General features: G+C 40.9%; 1 protein-coding gene across 2 annotated transcripts in view; it reads left to right on the top strand.

Moving 5' to 3' along the window:
* Positions 1-111: 111 nt before the first annotated feature.
* LIX1 (limb and CNS expressed 1) overlaps positions 112-19,643 on the top strand; it is an 86,170-nt gene continuing 66,638 nt past the window's right edge. The window contains exon 1 of one of the 2 annotated variants that reach the window (XM_072139952.1): positions 112-454. In XM_072139952.1, coding sequence (XP_071996053.1) covers positions 373-454 — 82 coding nt within the window. In that variant the 5' untranslated portion in view covers positions 112-372. The remainder of the gene's footprint in view (positions 455-19,643) is intronic. The other variant, XM_072139941.1, reaches the window with a different exon arrangement.

Below are 19,643 nucleotides of genomic sequence, written 5' to 3'. Positions count from 1 at the left end.
AGTAAGCTGAAATAATGGCTGTTTGTTCCAGCCTCATTGAGCAGGGCAGTGGGAGTGTGTGAATGGAGGAGCCTGTGCTGCTGCTGGCCTGTAGGTGGGTGTGTTTCACAGAGAGAAGCAGTGGGAATGGATCTGTCAGCCCAGTCATACAGCTAATTAGCTCAACCTACAACAAAGATAAGCAAGTCAGGGAGGAGGACCCCCTGAGGGGCTTTACATTCTGGCCAATGCCTGATTGGCAGATGTTAAAAGAGACTTCTCCATAATCCACTGCATCAATGAAGTGCACACATTCAGTGCAGAGATGGGATAATCCAGGCATGAGGACAGTGTACAGTGCAAGCAGCTGCACAGCCCAGGGACACAGCTAACATGGACAGGACCTTAGACTCCCTGCAACTCCTGGTCACCCAGGTGCTGCCACAGAATGACCCCAGCATGGTGCTCAAGGACTGTAAGTAGCACCTACAACTTGTACTATGTGACTGCACATAGGGTCATAGTGACTTCTAGAATAACTGGGAACTGACACATTGTAACAGCAGAACATGTTATGTGTTACATCATGTTGTAACTGCTTTGTTATATACTGGCTGTAGAAGTAATAAGCAGTAGATACTATATAGAGGAGATACAGATTGTACAGGTGTACTACTACAGCTGTGTATACTGCATGTGTATATGTTGTAACATAGTGGTGTAGTAATAAGCAGTAGATACTATATAGAGGAGATACAGATTGTACAGGTGTACTACTACAACTGTATACTGCATGTGTATATGTTGTAACATAGTGGTGTACTAATAAGCAGTAGATACTATATAGAGGAGATACTGATTGTACAGGTGTACTACTACAACTGTGTATACTGCATGTGTATATGTTGTAACATAGTGGTGTAGTAATAAGCAGTAGATACTATATAGAGGAGATACTGATTGTACAGGTGTACTACTACAGCTGTATACTGCATGTGTATATGTTGTAACATAGTGGTGTAGTAATAAGCAGTAGATACTATATAGAGGAGATACTGATTGTACAGGTGTACTACTACAGCTGTGTATACTTCATGTGTATATGTTGTGATATAGTGTAGTAATGAGCAGTAGGTACTATATAGAGGAGATGCAGATTGTACAACTCTACTGCATACCATACTAATGTAATAAACAGTAGGTACTATTATATGTAGGAGATGGGCACATGTGTATATATTGTGGAATATGTCATATATTGTAGGTATTATATGTAGGAGATATAGAGGGGCACATGTGTATATATTGTGAAACATGCTATATATTGTAGGGATTATATGTAGGAGATATAGAGGGACGCAGGTGCACAACTGCATGTGGACAACAGATGTCTATATCTAATCTATAATGCATGGTTATGGTATACTTTATTTTCATGAAAGTTGTAACTTTTTAAAGTCAGTGGCTTGTGGTGACACTACAAGTGCCAGCATTCCCTGCTCTCTCCAAGCCCTGAGCTGTATACACAATCCAATAGTTTACTTTTACGTCTTCAAATATTTTCATAAAGCAATTTATTGTAGCTGCGGTTTGTGGGACTTCGTGGTGTGTGTGTCTCATTATATAATCATTTTGGACACATTGTAGATGAATTCCTGGCTCCCTATTTTATACATTCCATAATTGCCCTGAGAATGCATCAGCCTGTGGATATCCCTGTGGGTGATGCTGGTTCTTGTAGTTGTATGGTTAGAATTGAAGGCGTCACTTAGAGATGTATTCATTATTGGATTGTTAGATTGTATTTTTAAACTTGGTGGTGATCAGGTTACCAAACAAACCTCATTTAAGTCAGGATATCCATGGTTTACATTGTCCTTGAGAAAACTGGAAAATGAGAGATTCATTAATGTATGTTTAGTAAGTAAACATGTTCTTATTGTATCAATTAAGTAGTAATATCCTCATGCCCCCAAGCTGAGAGGGGAAGATGAGTGTTTATACAGTCAGTGTATTCCTGACAAGACTCCCCCAGTGTATACAGTAATATGGGGTACAGTCAGAGTGCGCATGGAGGGGCTGGGGATTCATTTCCAGCCATTGGAAAAGCAGTTTATGAATCAGGAATGTCTTGGATCATGAGATGCATCAACAATCAGCTACAACTTGTAGTTTTGAGAAATGTTATATTGGAAGGATATGCCTGGAGAAGTTATGTTTGCATGAATCTGATTCAAGAATGAGGATTCAGAATGTTTGTTTGAGGACAATTCTATGTTCCATGAGAGGATAATCGTGTTACATGTTTTTGGGAATATGTTTTCTCTATTTAAAAACAGTATATATGGCCAATTTTACAGACCCCGGAGGGTACATTTATGTAATATATAATATAATTGTGGGTAACTTTAAATAAAATCAGTGGAAATTATTGAAATATGCAAAACTTGAGAGTTCTTGGAAACAGTGCATAATGCTATGCAGGGGATTTAGCCATGTCTTCTATTAGAATAATATTGTTTTCATATATTATCTTATAAATAATATTTTATTGATCGATATGATTGATTGGAAGATAGATAGACATTTACAATAGTTAGATATTGTATAACTCATGCAAAGTGAGTAGAGATAAGCAGACCCGACATTCAGGTTCGGCTCCACAACCAATCGGGCTAATTGACACCCCTAGCAACTAACCATGGCTGTGATTGGCCAGGGGTTTCCCTCTGGCCAATCACAGCCATGGTTAGTTGCCAGAGGCATCAATTTGCTGGATTGGCTGTTCGGCCAAATAGGTCTGGGTTTCGAAAACGTCGGGTCCACTCATCTTTAAAAGTGAGCAATGCTATTTTATAGGGAATAACAGTGATGTCACTTCAGTTATATTAAATGTATAAAACTGTAATGTCCTGTGATATTTTATTGACCATATAATTATGAAGGGCGTAACCTTACTACCCAATATTGTAAAAGATTTTCTAAGATCCTTGTTTGATTCATACAGATATGACTTTCAGTCAGCAAGAGATATGGTGAAAGCTCTCTTACAGGAATAGTCCTGGATGATATTTTTTAACCTTTTAAATCCCGCCAACTTCAGCACCCTCTTTCTCTCCACTGGACCGTTGTTTTGCATTGACGATATCATATACCTTCCAGCAATCCCTGCAGCCAGTCATTTCCCTCAGTGCTCTTATGGTTGCTGACACACACAAAAACACATGTATACATGAAGATTGTCCAAAGGCCCTTAAAGGGGTTGTCCACTTTGAGAACATTACAGAAAATAAACAATATTGTTTGTGTAATGAAAAGTTTTTAGATTTTCCAATAAACTTTATGTATGAATTCCTCATTCTTTTCTAGATCTGAGTGCTGTCTTTCTATAGGAAACTTCCTATAGATAAACACAGGTCCATGGCCATGTGATTTCACACAGGTGCAAGGCTTATTAGCATCAAACAACTCTGATTACCCTGTGTGTTATAACAAGCCGTTCACCTGTATCACATGACCATGGACCGGTGTTTATTTACAGGAAGTAAGGGAGTAAGCTTCCTGTTGCATGACAGCAAGCAGACAACAAGCAGAGATCTTGGAAACTGAACTAATACAGAAAGTATATTGGAAAATTTTAAAACTTTTCATTACACAAACAACATCAATTATTGATTAAGTAGACAACCCCTTTAAACTACAGAAATGAAAGCAGACAAAAGGGACCCCCCCCCATCTTTCCCAAAAATTGGTTCCCTGCTGTTTATACCAGGAGTACCCCTGTTTCTGCTCTGTCCAAAACAACTGTACATCTCGAATTGTGCCCACAAGGAGGCGATCAAGGTTTTCAGGCAATCCTCTAGCTTACAAAGTTTGGCATTATTTGCACTACTCATGTATGTATATAACATACACATTATTTTATATCTATTCCAAGCTGATGGAAGCAAGTGATCATACAGAGTAGAAGTCCTTCATGATAACCGTGTGGGAATCTAGTTGCCGAATTGTTTGCTTCAACTAGTTTACCACAAAAAGCAAGATTATAGTATTGAGCTGTGAAAGGTATTAAATGTAATGTTCAGTTTATTGTGGTGTGAAAATACTCATTGCACTTCCTGAAATTTTTGTGTATAAAGTTTTTATTGCCCTATTTGCTCAGAGAAGGCTCCTGTAGTCCCCGGAGCGCTGCAGCCCCTACATATAGCAAATCTTTGAGGATATAAAAATCTGTCCCCACATCACTGGGTTATTGATCACCTGTACCATAGACCATGGGGGGCGTTATCATGGCTTATACCCCAATTTCCAGCACGCACAGGCAGAAATTGCGACTCTCCCCTTATGCCACCTTGGCATGGAGGGGTCAGGTACTGGGCCAGCGCAGGGATGACACAGGCCAGTCCTTAATAAATCCCCCATGAGTGTTTTAATATAGGGAAAGTGAATCATTTTAGCACAAACTAAATATCCTAAGTACAGGCAGTCCCCGGGTTACATACAAGATAGGGTCTGTAGGTTTGTTCTTAAGTTGAATTTGTATGTAAGTCGGAACTGTATATTTTATCATTGTAACTCCCAGCTAGAACTTTTTTGGTCTCTGTGACAATTGGATTTAAAAAATGTTGGGTTGTCATAAGAATCAATATTAACACTAAAGCTTCATTACAGACACCTGTGATAACTGTTACAGCTGATTATTGTAGTCTAGGACTAAAGTACAATAAATTACCAATATCCAGAGGTCCGTTTGTAACTAGGGGTCGTATGTATGTCGAGTGTTCTTAAGTAGGGGACCGCCTGTATACCACCCAAAACATTACACAAGAAACAGTCCATTATGTGGATGGTGCTCCCAAAAAAGTGTCCAGAATGCTGATAACATGCTTAAAGGGGATATCTTGGTGAGTTCTCTCTAAACATTTACCCCTGTATATTATATCTATAGTACAACTAAAAGAAGTAACTAAATATTACAAGCTCCACATGTTTTCCATATGGCATCTTCTTTTTGGATATGGCCAGATCGTGATTTCTTTTCATCAGAAGTATGGGCATGGCTGTAACCCTAATGATCCCGTTCATTATTCTTCCCCAATCAAAGTTGTGTACTGTTTCCTGGCACCATCATTCCTCATTCATCACTGTTCCAATATGTTTTCATCAAGTTCAGAAAGTTTTGCCAACACATGAAAAGTGATACACTGGCTCATGTTTTGGACCTTGGCCACCACAACCCAATTTGTTGATCTTTGATGAACAGTAATTTTGATGATGGGATCTTTAGAGCTAAATGGAAAGAGACAACCCCTATTTCAATCCAGCATACTATGCAGAGCTTGAAGCAGCACTCCAATAAAAAGGTTATTCTCCGAGCCACTTAAGGGTGCGTCCACACGTTCAGTTTTTCAGATGTAGTTTTTGATGTCCAAACCAGTGGAGTAACTCTTCTTGGTGATGATCCTCACTCATTATGATCCACTCCTGCTTCTGAAAAACTGAACGTGTGGACGCACCCTCAAAGGTACATTATATGAATTCTAGTTAAAGGGGTTTCCCACGCACAAAAGTAACTTGCTGATCAGTGAGGGTCTCAGTGAGAGACCCCCACAGATCGCTTAAACAAGGGGCTCGGCAATTTCTGTCAGCTCCATAGAGAATAATGGAGCAGAACGGTCATGCGCGGCCGCCTGTTCCATTAGTCTGACAGAGCGACAAGGGGTCCCTCGTTTACGCCATCTGTGGGGGTCTCAGCACTGTAAGCAAGTAACTTTTGTTTGTGGGAAAACCCCTTTAAGGCAAGATGCTTACTGATAGTTGTACCTGCCATGTGACTAGCAACTAGACTCTTTGTCTATCAATGTGAATCATAAAGGGCTGACATTTTACATTTTAAAAATATTTTTTTTGGTGGGATTAAAAATGATTTCACTTTACTGTGGGTGATTTGAGTCCTAATAAATGGATTCTCCAGCCAAAACAACATTTTCCCATCTTCTTTATGATAGTATTCCATGAGGATGATTGCTGTGAATATGCTTGCAGTGACGTGCTGCTCTATAGACTCCCCACAGAAACGCATATTATGCTTACAATGTTAAAGTTTGTTAATCGTGGAGAGCTGTGGGTCATGTGACCCTCGGACAGCAAGACTCAGGACTTCCTCCGACATCCTGTTTCCTCCTGGCATCTGGTAGATGAAGTCATTACTATATACTTATTCCTTACCAGGGTATGTCTAATATGGGTGACCCTATTAGGGTCTTATACTTACCTTGTTAAGGTTTGGTATAAGTGGCCAACCGCTTCAAACATTGCAAGCAAATGTAGGAGGTATAATATGGATATAAGGTCAAGTGGAAGTGTGGTGATGAATAGTTGTGTTTTCATTGGAGGTTTTCAGTACATTTTATTATATTAACATAACATCCCATAATAAATAAATATATTTATTCCAAATATTGGATCTTTACACAAAGATATAGAAATGATTTACATCCATGTTTGCTTTTTGTTAGTGACTGTACAGCAAAAGAATCTCTGCCCATGGTGCTGATATCCAATAGTTTCTTTTCCAGAAGGAAGGGCAGCCTATCACCTACTGTAGTTTTTGACTATATTTGGTGGAAATAACAAGCATTCCCTGTAGAAACACTCTTTCATGCCAAAGTTTTGTGAAGGTTGTATGTGTGCGTTAGTTTGATTATACTTGGCATATAGTCAGCAGTCGTAAACTGTTGCATCTTTTGATTCTTTTTGCTATTTTTACATAACATTTTAAATTCTTTATTTCTTTTACATTTTAAAGTACAGAAAAGTATTTTACTATCCACCAGTCAAGGTGCTATTTCTGATCTTAGGGCTCTTCTACACTTATGTGTTACTAAGCAAAGACATTAAAATAAATTAAATTAGTGTTCTCATAAATGGCATTTATCCCCTATCCACATAATTATAAACTGGGACCCCCCATGTTTGGTAGCTTAGTCCTGTATTATGATTTTTTTGGTATTGATTCATCCTGTAGGCCATGTCAGAAGTTCCATAGCAATCTATAGAGAGCAGGATGGCAAGTAGTTCTGTGCTCCAATGACTTATGGGACTTCCTTAGAATCAGGACTTGCCAGAAGTCTCCAATACTGGGCCACTGAGAGGGACTCGGGGTCCCCCATTTTGTGGATTGCAGGGCATTTCACAGCCCCCATTAACTCCTTGATAGTGTGGTGTGCATGCTCAGTCCAAAGTCCATCATATCCCCCATTTTTGTACAACAATGATGGTGTATTTTCAATGGTCTACCAAGGTAAGTGCCGGGAAGAGAGAATCGCGAATCTTATGACTGAACTCATTTTTCGGCATCAGAAGTATTAGATTATCATTCGAGATCAATATTTGTTTGATTTATTAGGATAAAACACATTTATCTGTGTCCTGCTGTTTAATATAGAGAATATGTGGCCCTGTGGGTCACAAGTTGGAAGAGTCATCATAACAGACGTTAACACATGATATCAATTTGGATTCCATAAGGGTGTCTATTTAGGCAAAAAAGTCACTGTTATGATTATGATATTATTTGTTATTACAGCACTTAGTTATTATAAAGCTAATTCTAACTAGGGCTTCACTTTCAGTGTGTTGTCCAAGAACATACCAAAATCTCCAAAGTGGCTGCTCCCAAATCTTCATTATTTTAAAGTGTAAATATGCTGAACTTGCATCTTTCCTCCACATGGCTAATCATCTCCATATGTTGTGCTGCCCACAAAAGGGAAATAAACCCTACTTATAAACAGATTATTATATTTTCCCTTTAATGAACCACAGTGTGATTAGCACTAATGGAACATCTGTCATGCTCTATCTTGAGACGTTTCCTCAGATGCCGAGTCGGACCAGGAAAGGTTTGCACTCTGCTTCTTCCAAGTATTTTGCTTCTAGGGAATGTGACATCTGATTATTCCTGCATGATGAGTATGTGCACCAGCAATTATCATGCACAATAATGTGTCGTCTCTTCTGAATACCAGGGCAGAGGCCAGAACATCATCATTAAATATAATAAATTCACTGAGTACATTCAAAGTCTGGGCAACAAGAAACTCTGGGACCATAAATTAAATTGAAAGCACCTTTGATATAAAAGCGAAAAAAAACTCTTCAAAGGTTTGTTTTCCATTGTGTTCAGATATAAGTGGTCCATGTGCTTTTGATTTTCAGTAGAGCGCTGTGTAAATGCAGAACAGGCGTTGCAGGGAAGTATAACTGCATTCAGCTACGCGCTGTCTGGATTAAACTACCTGTTAAGCGGTAATAGGTTGTTCCTACAATGACTCACTTATTATGTTTCACGAGTGTTTGTTGTATAGTCTTTTGTGTAGTGTACAACCAGTGAACGCTCCGCAGGTGGCTGGAGATTGCACATGTCCTTGGTAAGAGCTCTGGCTAGGTTTCATCTTGTATTTTTTGCTAAAATGATAACCTATTAACACAATGCAACAAACCATTGGCAGAGGAAAGGATGGGAGTAGTAGTTGTATGAAAACTGGTGGTGGTAGTATTCCTTAGGGCAGTGGTGGCGAACCTATGGCACGGGTGCCAGAGGTGGCACTCAGAGCACTTTCTGTGGGCACTCAGGCCATTATCCCACATTCACCAAACAGGACCAAATCCACCAAATGTTCCTGCAGCCCCAAGCAACTTAAAAGATACTGCCCTCAGAGCTATTTTAAAGCGACATTTCATTGGCAGCTTGAACTGCCGAAAAATTGAGGTGGTCATTGGACAGAACTCCATTGTCTTTGGAGGTCCTCTTGCTGGACCGACCATTCTTCCTGGAGAGAAGCTACAATGATGGTCTAAATTTGCCCACTTTCTTTCAACTCTATTGGTGGCCTTAAGAGAGCCAATACAATTGAATGTTGTTGTAGAACAGTTAGCAATAAGTTACTGCTTGAAATGCCATGTTGGCACTTCATTTTAAATAAGTGGATTTTGGTTGTAGTTTGGGCACTCGGTCTCTAAAAGGTTCGCCATCACTGCCTTAGGGTTTGGCTTGCGCCATGTCAGAATGGCTAAAGATTGTCTCCAATAACCATCACCCCCTCCCTGCATACTAGGGCAGTGACTAGTGGGCTAGCTATTTGGGGTCTGTTTGATATTGCCATGTCAGCATTACTCACACCACCGATGTCGATAGAAAATGACTTCCGTGCCACAAAGATCGGTAGAAATAGGACTTGCCCTAGCAATGGGCACCAGCCCATATGAAGTAATGGCCTTGTATTAGCTGGAAGAAAAAGGCTCGCATATGGCTCCATTACTCCTACATAATCATGAGGCCTTACACTATGAATGATGGCAGTCAGAGTCATCAAAGCGCCCTCCATTATAGTGTAAGTGGAATTGTGATTTACAATTCTGAGAAACAATGGAAAACAGAATTTACATTAAAAGGGTATTCCAGGAATCAGCATAATTCATATACAAATGGGTACTCAAAATATAAGCTAATATCTAATAATTGTTATTTAAAATCCCCCCCCCCCCAACCAGAAAATGCTGCTAACATAGACTGTAATGAAGAATTAAAATGCTACTGGCCCTTAAATCAGTCCGTTGATTTCCTCTGCACGGAGCAGACGCAGAAGATGGCCGCTGGTCACATGTCCACATCACATGTCCTGCACCTGCCTGGACAGGTCATGTGATCACCACTACTTTTGGCTGTAGTTGGTTGTTTGCAGTGCATCCAGTATGGGCGGTATTGTGGTAAGATGCCATCTTAGTGATGTAATGTGCAGTGATGGCAGTTATGCAACATTACTATGGTAACAGAGCAGGACTGTTACATCATCACTGGGAGCAGAGTATAAGAGGGAGGAGGAGTTACTGAGAACTAAAGGATCATGGAACTTGTAGTTTCCAGTGGTGGACATCTTGGCGATAACTTTGTACACTTTAGAGAGGCCATAAATTTTGTACCGTAAATCATAAAATCAAACCATTTAAAGGGGCATTCCCAAGAAGACAAGTTTCTTATATGTACTCAGGATGACAAAATAACACATTCTCTAATTCACTGTTATTAACAAAAATGCAGCATTTCACAGATATAGGTCCAACCTGTCTCTATCAGTCCTGGTGTACTCAATTTAGTTTGCCCTAGAAACGACCCTGTAACTTCTGACTTGGGGTCGGGCAGCCATCTTGGATTTCTGTGTGAGATCTTGGAGCTGAAATTTCTGTCTCCCTGTGCTGTGTGTCTGTAACCCCGCACACAGCTCACTCTGATCACTTCCTGCCAGCACATCGTGAGCAGAGAGAGAGAGGCTACAAAAAACAAGGAGATATGTGCCTGCCTCCCCCTTCCCTGGATCACTTATCTGTGAGATGTAGTAGAGCTCACATTGTAACAGTGTAGAAGTCTGTCAGCCTCTGTGTAATCTCATCATCTCTGATCTGTCTAATCTCTTTCTATGTGTCAGATACTGGTACAATCTCAGAAGCCAGATGAAAGTGTACATACACCTGTACCCTGATAATCTAACCACATTGTCACCCCACAGAATTAGAGGCCCCGCCCACACTCTGGAATCTTACACTTACCAGCCTAGGGGGGGATAGGAGCTAAAACAGCAATACAACTGTAGTAAAATTGTAAAGTAAGGGATTAAAATGTTTTTTTTGTGTTAACATCACTAGGAGATTGAGCTGTGAGAATTTTTTTTCCTGGGAAAAACACCTTTAAGCTCCATTTGGTGTATAATGACATTTATTTATCATGGGTTTTTGTATCAGACTTTCATATTCCCGGAATACTCCTTTAACAAAGGGAATTCCTTGAAAAACATTTCCACGTAAATGGAAATGCCCCATATCTCCGTTTTGCCATGGACTTTATTTTAATCACAAAGGCTAAAGTTGCATGATATAATTGGTGTATTTTTAGGCAGCTTATGGTAAGTTTATACTACCTATTAGTTGGCTTTATTGCAATCATGGTTTCGGTAGTAAGCAAGTCTTTTCTCATCCTAAGCCAAACCATTTTTCAGAAAGTTATGCCCTTTGTGGATAAATTGTGCCTAATTTTTGGGCAAGGAGAAAAAATTGTGTGACAAACATAATAAATGCTTCCTCCATAGACAAACATTGGGGAGTATATTGGATTAGGTTTACAGCATTACACAGATATAAGTCCAACCTGTCTCTATCAGTCCTGGTGTGCACAATTTTGGTTGCGCCAGGATAAGACCGCAAATCTTCTGACTATGGTATTGTGGATCTTGACCAAAATGATGTAGGGCAGTTTTGGACTGTGAATTACCAGTCCATATGGAACTATGATTATGGGAGCGGTCCTAAAACATGGAAACAAATCTAGCAGATCTTAAGTATACCGTATATACTCGAGTATAAGCCGACCCGAGTATAAGCCGAGACCCCTAATTTCAACGCAAAAAACTGGGAAAACCTATTGATTCGAGTATAAGCCGAGGGTGGGAAATGCATTGGTTACAGCCTCCCAGTATATAGTCTGCCAGCCCCTGTAGCATACAGCCTGCCCAACCCCTGTAGCATACAGCCTGCCCAGCCCCTGTAGTAGGAAAAAAAATAACACTGTACTCATCTTTCCGACGTCCCCCATAGGTCCTCTTCTTTCTCAGACTGTCTCAGACAGAAGAGGACCTATGGGTGACGTCAGAAAGGTGAGTTTTGTCTTTATGTTTTTAGTTGACTCGAGTATAAGCCGAGTTAGGGTTTTTGAGCACAAATTTTGTGCTGAAAAACTAGGCTTATACTCGAGTATATAGGGTACTTTTTTAATAGTTGGAATACAGCTGCCAATTCTTTTTTTTTTTTTCTTTTTTTTAAATAGTTTCCTAAAAAAAACTAAATTGGATGTGTCATTCATAGGGACCCCAGAAATTCCCTTTTATTTGTTAGAGGACCTCACTGCAAGAATTCCGTTATTTCGTCTGCCACCATGGAAACAATTAAAATCAGATGCTTTTGGACTTTCTGGCATAAAAGCACTATTATTTTTTTGTAATTTCTCTCAGAATGCTCTATTAAGGTATTTGAAATTGGGTTTTTCATACACTTTGACTGTAACTTTTTGGCAAAACTTTCTAAATCTTAGGGTCAACTAAATATGCTCCATAGTGCAATATTTTACAGTCACTCGTAGTTTCCCCTTGCACTAAAAACCACCCGTCACCCCGTTGTTTGGAATAGAAGAATAATTTTGGAAATGTCTAGCTGTAGGTTGTGGCTACCACATTGTACTGTTAGAACACGGACCCTTGCAATATGTTCTAGATTCTGAAGTCAGTTTTTAACAACTTTACAGAATCTTGCTTTAAGTTACAGCTGGTAATGGGAGCCAGCTGCAGCAGGGTGCACTTATGATTTTTATGTTTAAATGATATGGTTTTAGTGATTATGTGCCATTGATTGATTTAAGAAATGTAATCTAGCCTTAGGAGCCCTTTCACAATGGAATTTCTTTATGTAATAGATTTCATATTGGATTTTTAGCCTCAAATACATCACTTGTGGTCTCTCCTTTATCACTCTGGTTTCCATTGTAAATTTTTGGGTTGTGGCTTCTTTGGGGGATATATAAATAATCCTGTTTGGCATGTCTGCTTTATATGAAGGATAGTATGAGCGAGGTGTTTTATTATGCTAGCGCCTCTTTTATATAAATCATTTGTGTCACTGATAAGAGTTCTCTAGTACATCTCCGGCACTAGGGGATAATGAATGTCAAAGGCCAGCTCAGCAACTTCTGGAGTTCATGTACATATCCCATACACTATAGATACTTATTTCAACATGTCATCAAATACTGTCTCTTTTATGCATCCTGCACATATGTCACTCTATTTTTCATTTATGACATATAATTACAGATGGGCGAATCGATTCTAACGAAGTGGAATACATTTAGAATTTCAGGAAAACTTCCAGTCGGCACAAATCCGAAATTTACGGTGATTTGTGGGAAATAATTTTTTTTTCCCCTTAAAAAGTGGGCGTGAGCACAACGTGTTACATGGGGCAAAGAACTCTGGGAAGGAGAAAGGAACACCCTCGATCACATGTGCAGACCTGTAAGCCAATCAGCGACCTGCAGGCTTATGTGATGTCACAGCCCTATAAAAACAGACGGCCATTTGCAATCCCGTCATTTCACACTGCATGTGCTGTCTCTAGCGTCTAGCTGCTTGTACTCAGTAGCTGATGGAGTGATTTTTATTTCTCAAAGTCCAGGGTGTCAGTTTTTGGGATTCTGTATATCCCAAATTTCTATTCTTTTTTGTTTCTAAAGTTTATATAAAGAAATCTGTGTCAAATCAACATAGTTGATTAACCAATATATCAGACAGAGAGGTGGCAAGTGGAGCAGGCACAGGTCGCAGAACAGTAAGGGGACGTCGCAGCAGGGGTGACTCTGTGAGGCTAGAACTGCCGGTGTCATCTAGTGGCAGTGTGTTGATCAACAACCCAAAGGTTCTCAATTGGTTGACTAGGTCATCCACTTCCTCCCAAATGACATCTGACAGCCTCAGCCAAGTGTTCGTGGGTTTGTCAGATACAATCCTTAGTTGGCAAGGCCCAGGAGCAGGTCAGCGGCTCTCACATGTCCTCAACCAGCCTTGGTCCTGTTCATTTCCCTCAGCCAGAGATCTACTAGGTGGTCTGGGCTTAGCGCCACTATACAGTGAGGGCGAACTTTTTGAGGACAGTCAGCAGCTGCTTGGCAGTGAAGAGGTGGGGCAGACATCTGCTGCTTCGTGCAGTAGGCCAGAAAGTAGAGATGTGGAGAGTGGCACGGGAGGTTATGTTGCACTAGCAAGTAGTCAGGCTGTGCATACAGGGAAACACAAATCGATGATGATGTAGCCGATTGCACTTGGGAGCCGGGTGAAGCAAGGGCTTCTTTATCATTGTCGGGAGAAGAGGATGGCAGGGTAGCAGGCAGCAAGTCGCTACTGTGGCTGTGAGTCAGCAGGGTGGCAGCCGTGCGAGGATGGGAGCCAAATGGCCTTGGGGTACAAAACCTGCTTCGCAGGTCCAAGTAGGCAATGTCACAGGTGCTCAGTGAGGCAGCGGCGTTAGTAGTCACTCAGTGCAGAGTGTTGGCTGTAAAATCACCAACTCGGTAGAATCCGCAGGCAGAAAGTGAAGCGTGGCCTAACGTTGGCACCACGATCCTGCGTCAACACATGCAGTGTCAGCATCTAATGGCCCAGGTTAAACGTGTCTCAGATGTGGTGGTCCATCCTGCCGACGCAGCAACAGCAGCAGCAGCACCCAGTGGCACATATGCCATTTCAGCCAGTCAAGGCTCCAGCACCTTTGCCGATCTGTTTGTCTTTGACATCATCTCCCGGTCCAGATTCTCCTGCTCCTCGCTATGCATGGCTCCAGCAGTTGTTGAACGAAGCAATTACAAAGAGACAACTGTATGCATCCAGCCATTCTAAGGTTCAGAAGCTAACCGTGCTCCTGTCCAAGTTGTTGGTACTGCAGTCCCTCCCTTTCCACAGCGGTGTCATGCAGTTCTACACTTGGTTTGCCTAGGCGAACAAAGTCATGTAAGAAGAAATCAATGTGTGGCTTTCTCCGCAACAATTGCAAATTGGAACCATGGTGACAGACAATGGGAGGAACATGGTGTCCATGCTGCACCAAGGAGGGATGGTCCATGCGCCCTGCCCTGTTTGTCAAAGGGTTCCTGAAGTCTTCCACCCATCTGCAAGACATTCTAAAAATGGCCAGAACACTGTGCATGAACTTCAGCCATTCTTACAAAGCCAAGCACACCCTCCTCGAGTTGCAGTGGCAGAACAGCCTCCCCCAACACAGGCTGATATGCGATGTTTCCACCTGTTGGAATTCCAGCCTACATATGTTAGACCCCCTGTATGAACAGAAAAAAGCCATTAATGATTTTTTGATGATGCAAGCGGACAGGATTTCCTCCCTGTGTAACTTTGATGTCAGCCACTGGCACCTTATGCGTGAGACCTGCCATTTGCTCAGGCCCTTTTAAGAGGCCACATTATTTGTTAGTCGCCAGGACTACGGGATGAATAACGTCATTCCACTGCTTCATGTCCTGGAACAGATGCTGCAAAATCTGTCTGGTCAGGGCACTGGAGAATTGGAGACTACTGTCATGGCCACATGAGTCGGGTGGGGGCTGAACTGGAGGAGGAAGAGGACATTGGAGCACAAGCAGAGTCTGTTGAAATTAGTGGTTTTTCTACCACTAGAGGAGCATCCGGAGGAGGTAGAAGACGAGGCAGATGACCCAGAAGCACCGTGGCAGTATACAGTGGAGATGGAGGCCGAGAGTCCCTCAGAGTCACTTGCACAGATGGCCCGCAGCATGCTGCTTTGCCTAACTAGTGACAGCCGAATAGTCAACATCCGGCATAGGGAGGACTTTTGCCTCTCCACCCTCTTGGACCCTCACTACTGGTCCAAAATGGGTGTCTATTTTCCAGCTGCCGAGAGGGAGGCACAACTGGCGTACTATAGAATAATACTTTGCAGACAGTTGGCCGCTGCCTATGTGCGCCATTGTCCATCCTCTATCAGGTCTGACCAGGAAATTCTTGGCAGTCATATCATATGGTTCTTCATACAAGTCAATGGATAAATCCCATTTAATTAGAATAACAGCAAAAGTGGAAGTGAAGTTTTCTCATTTATTGATCTCTGCCTGGATTCATACACTGAACCCTGGCCAAGTTTCGCATTTTCATAGCGCGATATATCAAGAAGCTTCAGCCTGTTGATGTATCGGGCAGGGTGCTGCGCAGTGTTTATCCTGCTTGGCGTAGAAATAAACACGGCCGGTGACTTATCACAAGTGAAAAGACCCCACCAGCAGCGAGTGTGCCGTTACTTTCGCCGCGCCAGGCCACCTGCCCTTGGCTCGGCCGGCTGACTGATGTGGCGCAGAAGCATTGATAGATATGCCCCATGGAGTATATTAAAGGGAACCTAACATCAGAAAACTTTAGATAAACTGTAGTTTAGTGTAGAAAGTATTCTAGTATTAGCTAACTCATATTTTAATTTGTGGCTACTCGGCCGTGGAGTTGCCTCTCCAGGGAGCAAAGGATACTCTGTGCCCCAATAGCCCTTTCAAACCCTCCCACCTGCTCATCCATGGTATGCTTCAGTGTCCTTGGCTCCTTAGGAGCTCTGCAGATGCACAGTAGCTCTGGCGTCGACGATCCACCGCTGTGGGTGTGAGCTCTACATACATACGATGGGTTTTATAATGTCATGCGCCAAAAGGAGATGAGGAAGCAGAAGCAGGGTACCATTTTGCCGACGAACAGGTGAGAGGGATCGCAGAGGTAACGGCGTGCAGTAGCCTTGGCTCCCACTGCCCGGAGAAGCTAATACACACCTCTGTACCCTTTGCCAAAAATTAGCATATTTGTTACATAAACTATAGTTTAGCATAGAAAGTATTCTAGGATTAGCTAAAGATAGATTAGGGTTTAGAAGGTCACTGGTATCCTACCATCAGACCTACCTTAATAGCTAGAGGTCTAATGGTAGGTTTCTTGTAAGACTTGTACAGTCAGTCCCCGGGTTACGTACAAGATAGGGTCTGAAGGTTTGTTCTTAAGTTGAATTTGTATGTAAGTCGAAACTGTATATTTTATCATTGTAGATCCAGACAATTTTTTTTTTTTTGCCCCAGTGACAATTGGAGTTTCAAAATTTTTTGCTGTAATGGGACCAAGGATTATCAATAAAGCTTCATTACAGACAATTTTAAGCTGTTTATAGCAATCTGGAACTATAGTAAAGCCTCCAGAGAGCTTCACCAAAGGTCACAGTGGGCAGAGGGGTCCGTCTGTAACTATGGGTCGTCTGTAAGTCGGGTGTCCTTAAGTAGGGGACTGCCTGTATTTAATTTTAATTTTGAAATTGTAAAAATTTCATTGTAGACTATCTACATAACATTCCTGATTCTACATGGTTCGTATTTCCTTACTTGTGTATAAACGGGGGCAAGAAATGTAACAGCGTATAAATAATGCATAAAGATATTTCACAATGGAGAACCAAAAGTCTTTTTGGCTAACACATCAAAGCCTTGCATTCATAACAAAGATCTCCACACACCGCTTTTTTTATGGCATGGGATCTATACATTGAATGAATTTCGTGAATAACGTTAGAAAGCCAGAGCCAAGATTTTCTGAATAGAGTTACTAAAGATCTTATCTTCTGTATTCAGATCTTATTATTTTATGGAGACAAAACACACCCTCTGATGTATACAAGATCAAACATAAGCTGGAACTAACTCAGTAAAAGTTTAGATTCAATGTATATAACATCAGGTACGTATAATTATATTTGGTGCCGCTTACTCTTATATAATCATTTAGTTGAAATCTAACAATAGCATACCTGAAATGTGACATGATTTCTCAACAAAGAGAGTGTCTAAAATTGGTGACCTAGGTCATCGATAAGTCTGTGATGGACACAACCCTAGGGCCCCTGGGCCCACATTATATTATAGCTACTGAGCATGATACATGAGATGTGCCCCTTCTTCTTTATGGGTTCTGACCAAAATATTAATGGTGTGTCCTCAAATCATGAAATCTCCATAAAATAATAATTCTGTACTTATTTTTTTTATTTTTTTTTAGAAAATAGATTTCTTGAATGATTAACAACAATAACTAACATTACAAATAGGTGTTAGCATTGCCTAGGTCATTAAAGGAAATTCCATCAGAATCGATCATAATAAACTATGGACAATTACTCATTGATCCAGGTACTATGACTGTGGTAATCTTCTTATATTTGTTATCCATGGCCTCCTTCCTACTAAAATCAACTTTTAAAATTATGACATTAAACCTGAAGGGCTCTATCTAAGGCTCTCTGTACTCTGTCTTCCCAGGCTGTTACACTGTCCTTGGGGAGCAGGGGAGGTTGAGACAGAGTAACAGCCTGTAAAGCTAAAGCACAGAGGGATTCTGGTAGAGCCCTTCTGGCTCATTAGCATAATTATAACAATTTCTATAAAATGACACATTACTGAGAAAACTGAAAAGCTGGTAGAGCACCTTCAAAATCCATCATGATAAACCAGGGACACTTACTCCATAGATCCAGGCACCGTGACTGTGATGATCTTCTTATATTAGGTATCCATGGCCTCCTTCCTTCTAAAATCAACATTTACAACTCTTACATCAGGCAGAGGGAGGGGTGAAGTGCCGAGGGAGCAGGAGGAGGGCAGAGTGTAACTGCCTATGAAGCTACAGTATGGAGAGAACCCGTCAGGCTCATTAGCATAATTTTAAAAGTTGATTTTAGAAGCAAGGAGGCCTGTATCTATAACAAATATAAGAAGATTACCATGGTCACTGTGCCTGGATCTATGAGTAAGTTTTCCTTGCTTATCATGATTGATTTTGATAATAGATTTCCTTCAAGATTTGTCCTGGTCCACACTGACACTGTTAAAGTGAGTCTCTTAGCATTGCTGTCTCCAACCCCACCTTATATTTGTCTGATATGTCTCACATATAACTTCAAGGGGATGGGTTAGAGATGTATACTGTACTAGAGATTTATGGGGGGAGGGATGGGAATGTTTTGTAGTATTCCGTTTTGTATTTTTTGCAAAAAACTTAAAATAAAAATATATTTGAATGAAAAGACGGAACAGAAAGCCAAGTGCATGAACTTCAGGGAGTTTTTCACTGGAAATATACAGTGCAATTTCTTGGTATGAAATGAGGGACACTGTTAAAATAAACTCCTTCCCAATACTTGACAGGGTGGCTAAAGCGCCAATAGTATAAGGATATCACAAGGCTCGAGGAAAGATGGGGAAGGGCACATCTGTAAGTATTTTCTGATCAACATGACACAAGAGTAGGGTTATCTTTGCGTCTGTATCTCATCTAATGACACTCCTATATATGTTTGTTCCCACACATTGTTGCAGAAATTTCTGTCTCTGAAAACCAGTTCCATTGATCTTTAGGCGGTTGTTTTGGCAATCGGCACACAAATCTACTGTGAGAGAATTCACCCTATGTCTACAAATATATACAACCCCCAGACAGTTTTGTCCCACCATAACAGTATCGCACACCTAAGTAGTTCTCGTGGTAAAAAGCCAAAATAAAAGTCTGCATCATCTCAGGGACAAAGTGTAAGAACACTTTTATCATTGGAACTGTCTTAGCATTTTATGAAAAATCTGGATCTCTTGTTGTGACCCTATTTGGCCTTAATAAATATGTCCATGTGTTCCTTGGTCCTCATCCTTCACTATGCTGTAAGGTTAGGTATGTAAATTGTTATGACAGTTGGAGATAACCGGGAATGAGACGTGACCTAAATCATAGACCCCGTAGGGAATATTTATAAAATGTTTCCACAGGAGAAACTACAGGAGATAACTAATGATGAAAGAGTCCTCAGAACTTGTGTGGATACAATTTTATTTTCCCTAATAAACCAGTTTATAGGCTTAGCAATATTGATGACCTATGCGTCATGGTATTATAGTAAATTTGGGGAAATAAAGACACAGATACATCAAGACTAACCTATCCATCCTACAGTGTTAATCCGGAAAAAAG

The sequence above is a fragment of the Engystomops pustulosus genome, chromosome 1, assembly GCF_040894005.1.
Source record: "Engystomops pustulosus chromosome 1, aEngPut4.maternal, whole genome shotgun sequence".
NCBI classification, from domain to species: domain Eukaryota; kingdom Metazoa; phylum Chordata; class Amphibia; order Anura; family Leptodactylidae; genus Engystomops; species Engystomops pustulosus.
This window is presented reverse-complemented; position numbering and strand designations above follow the sequence as displayed.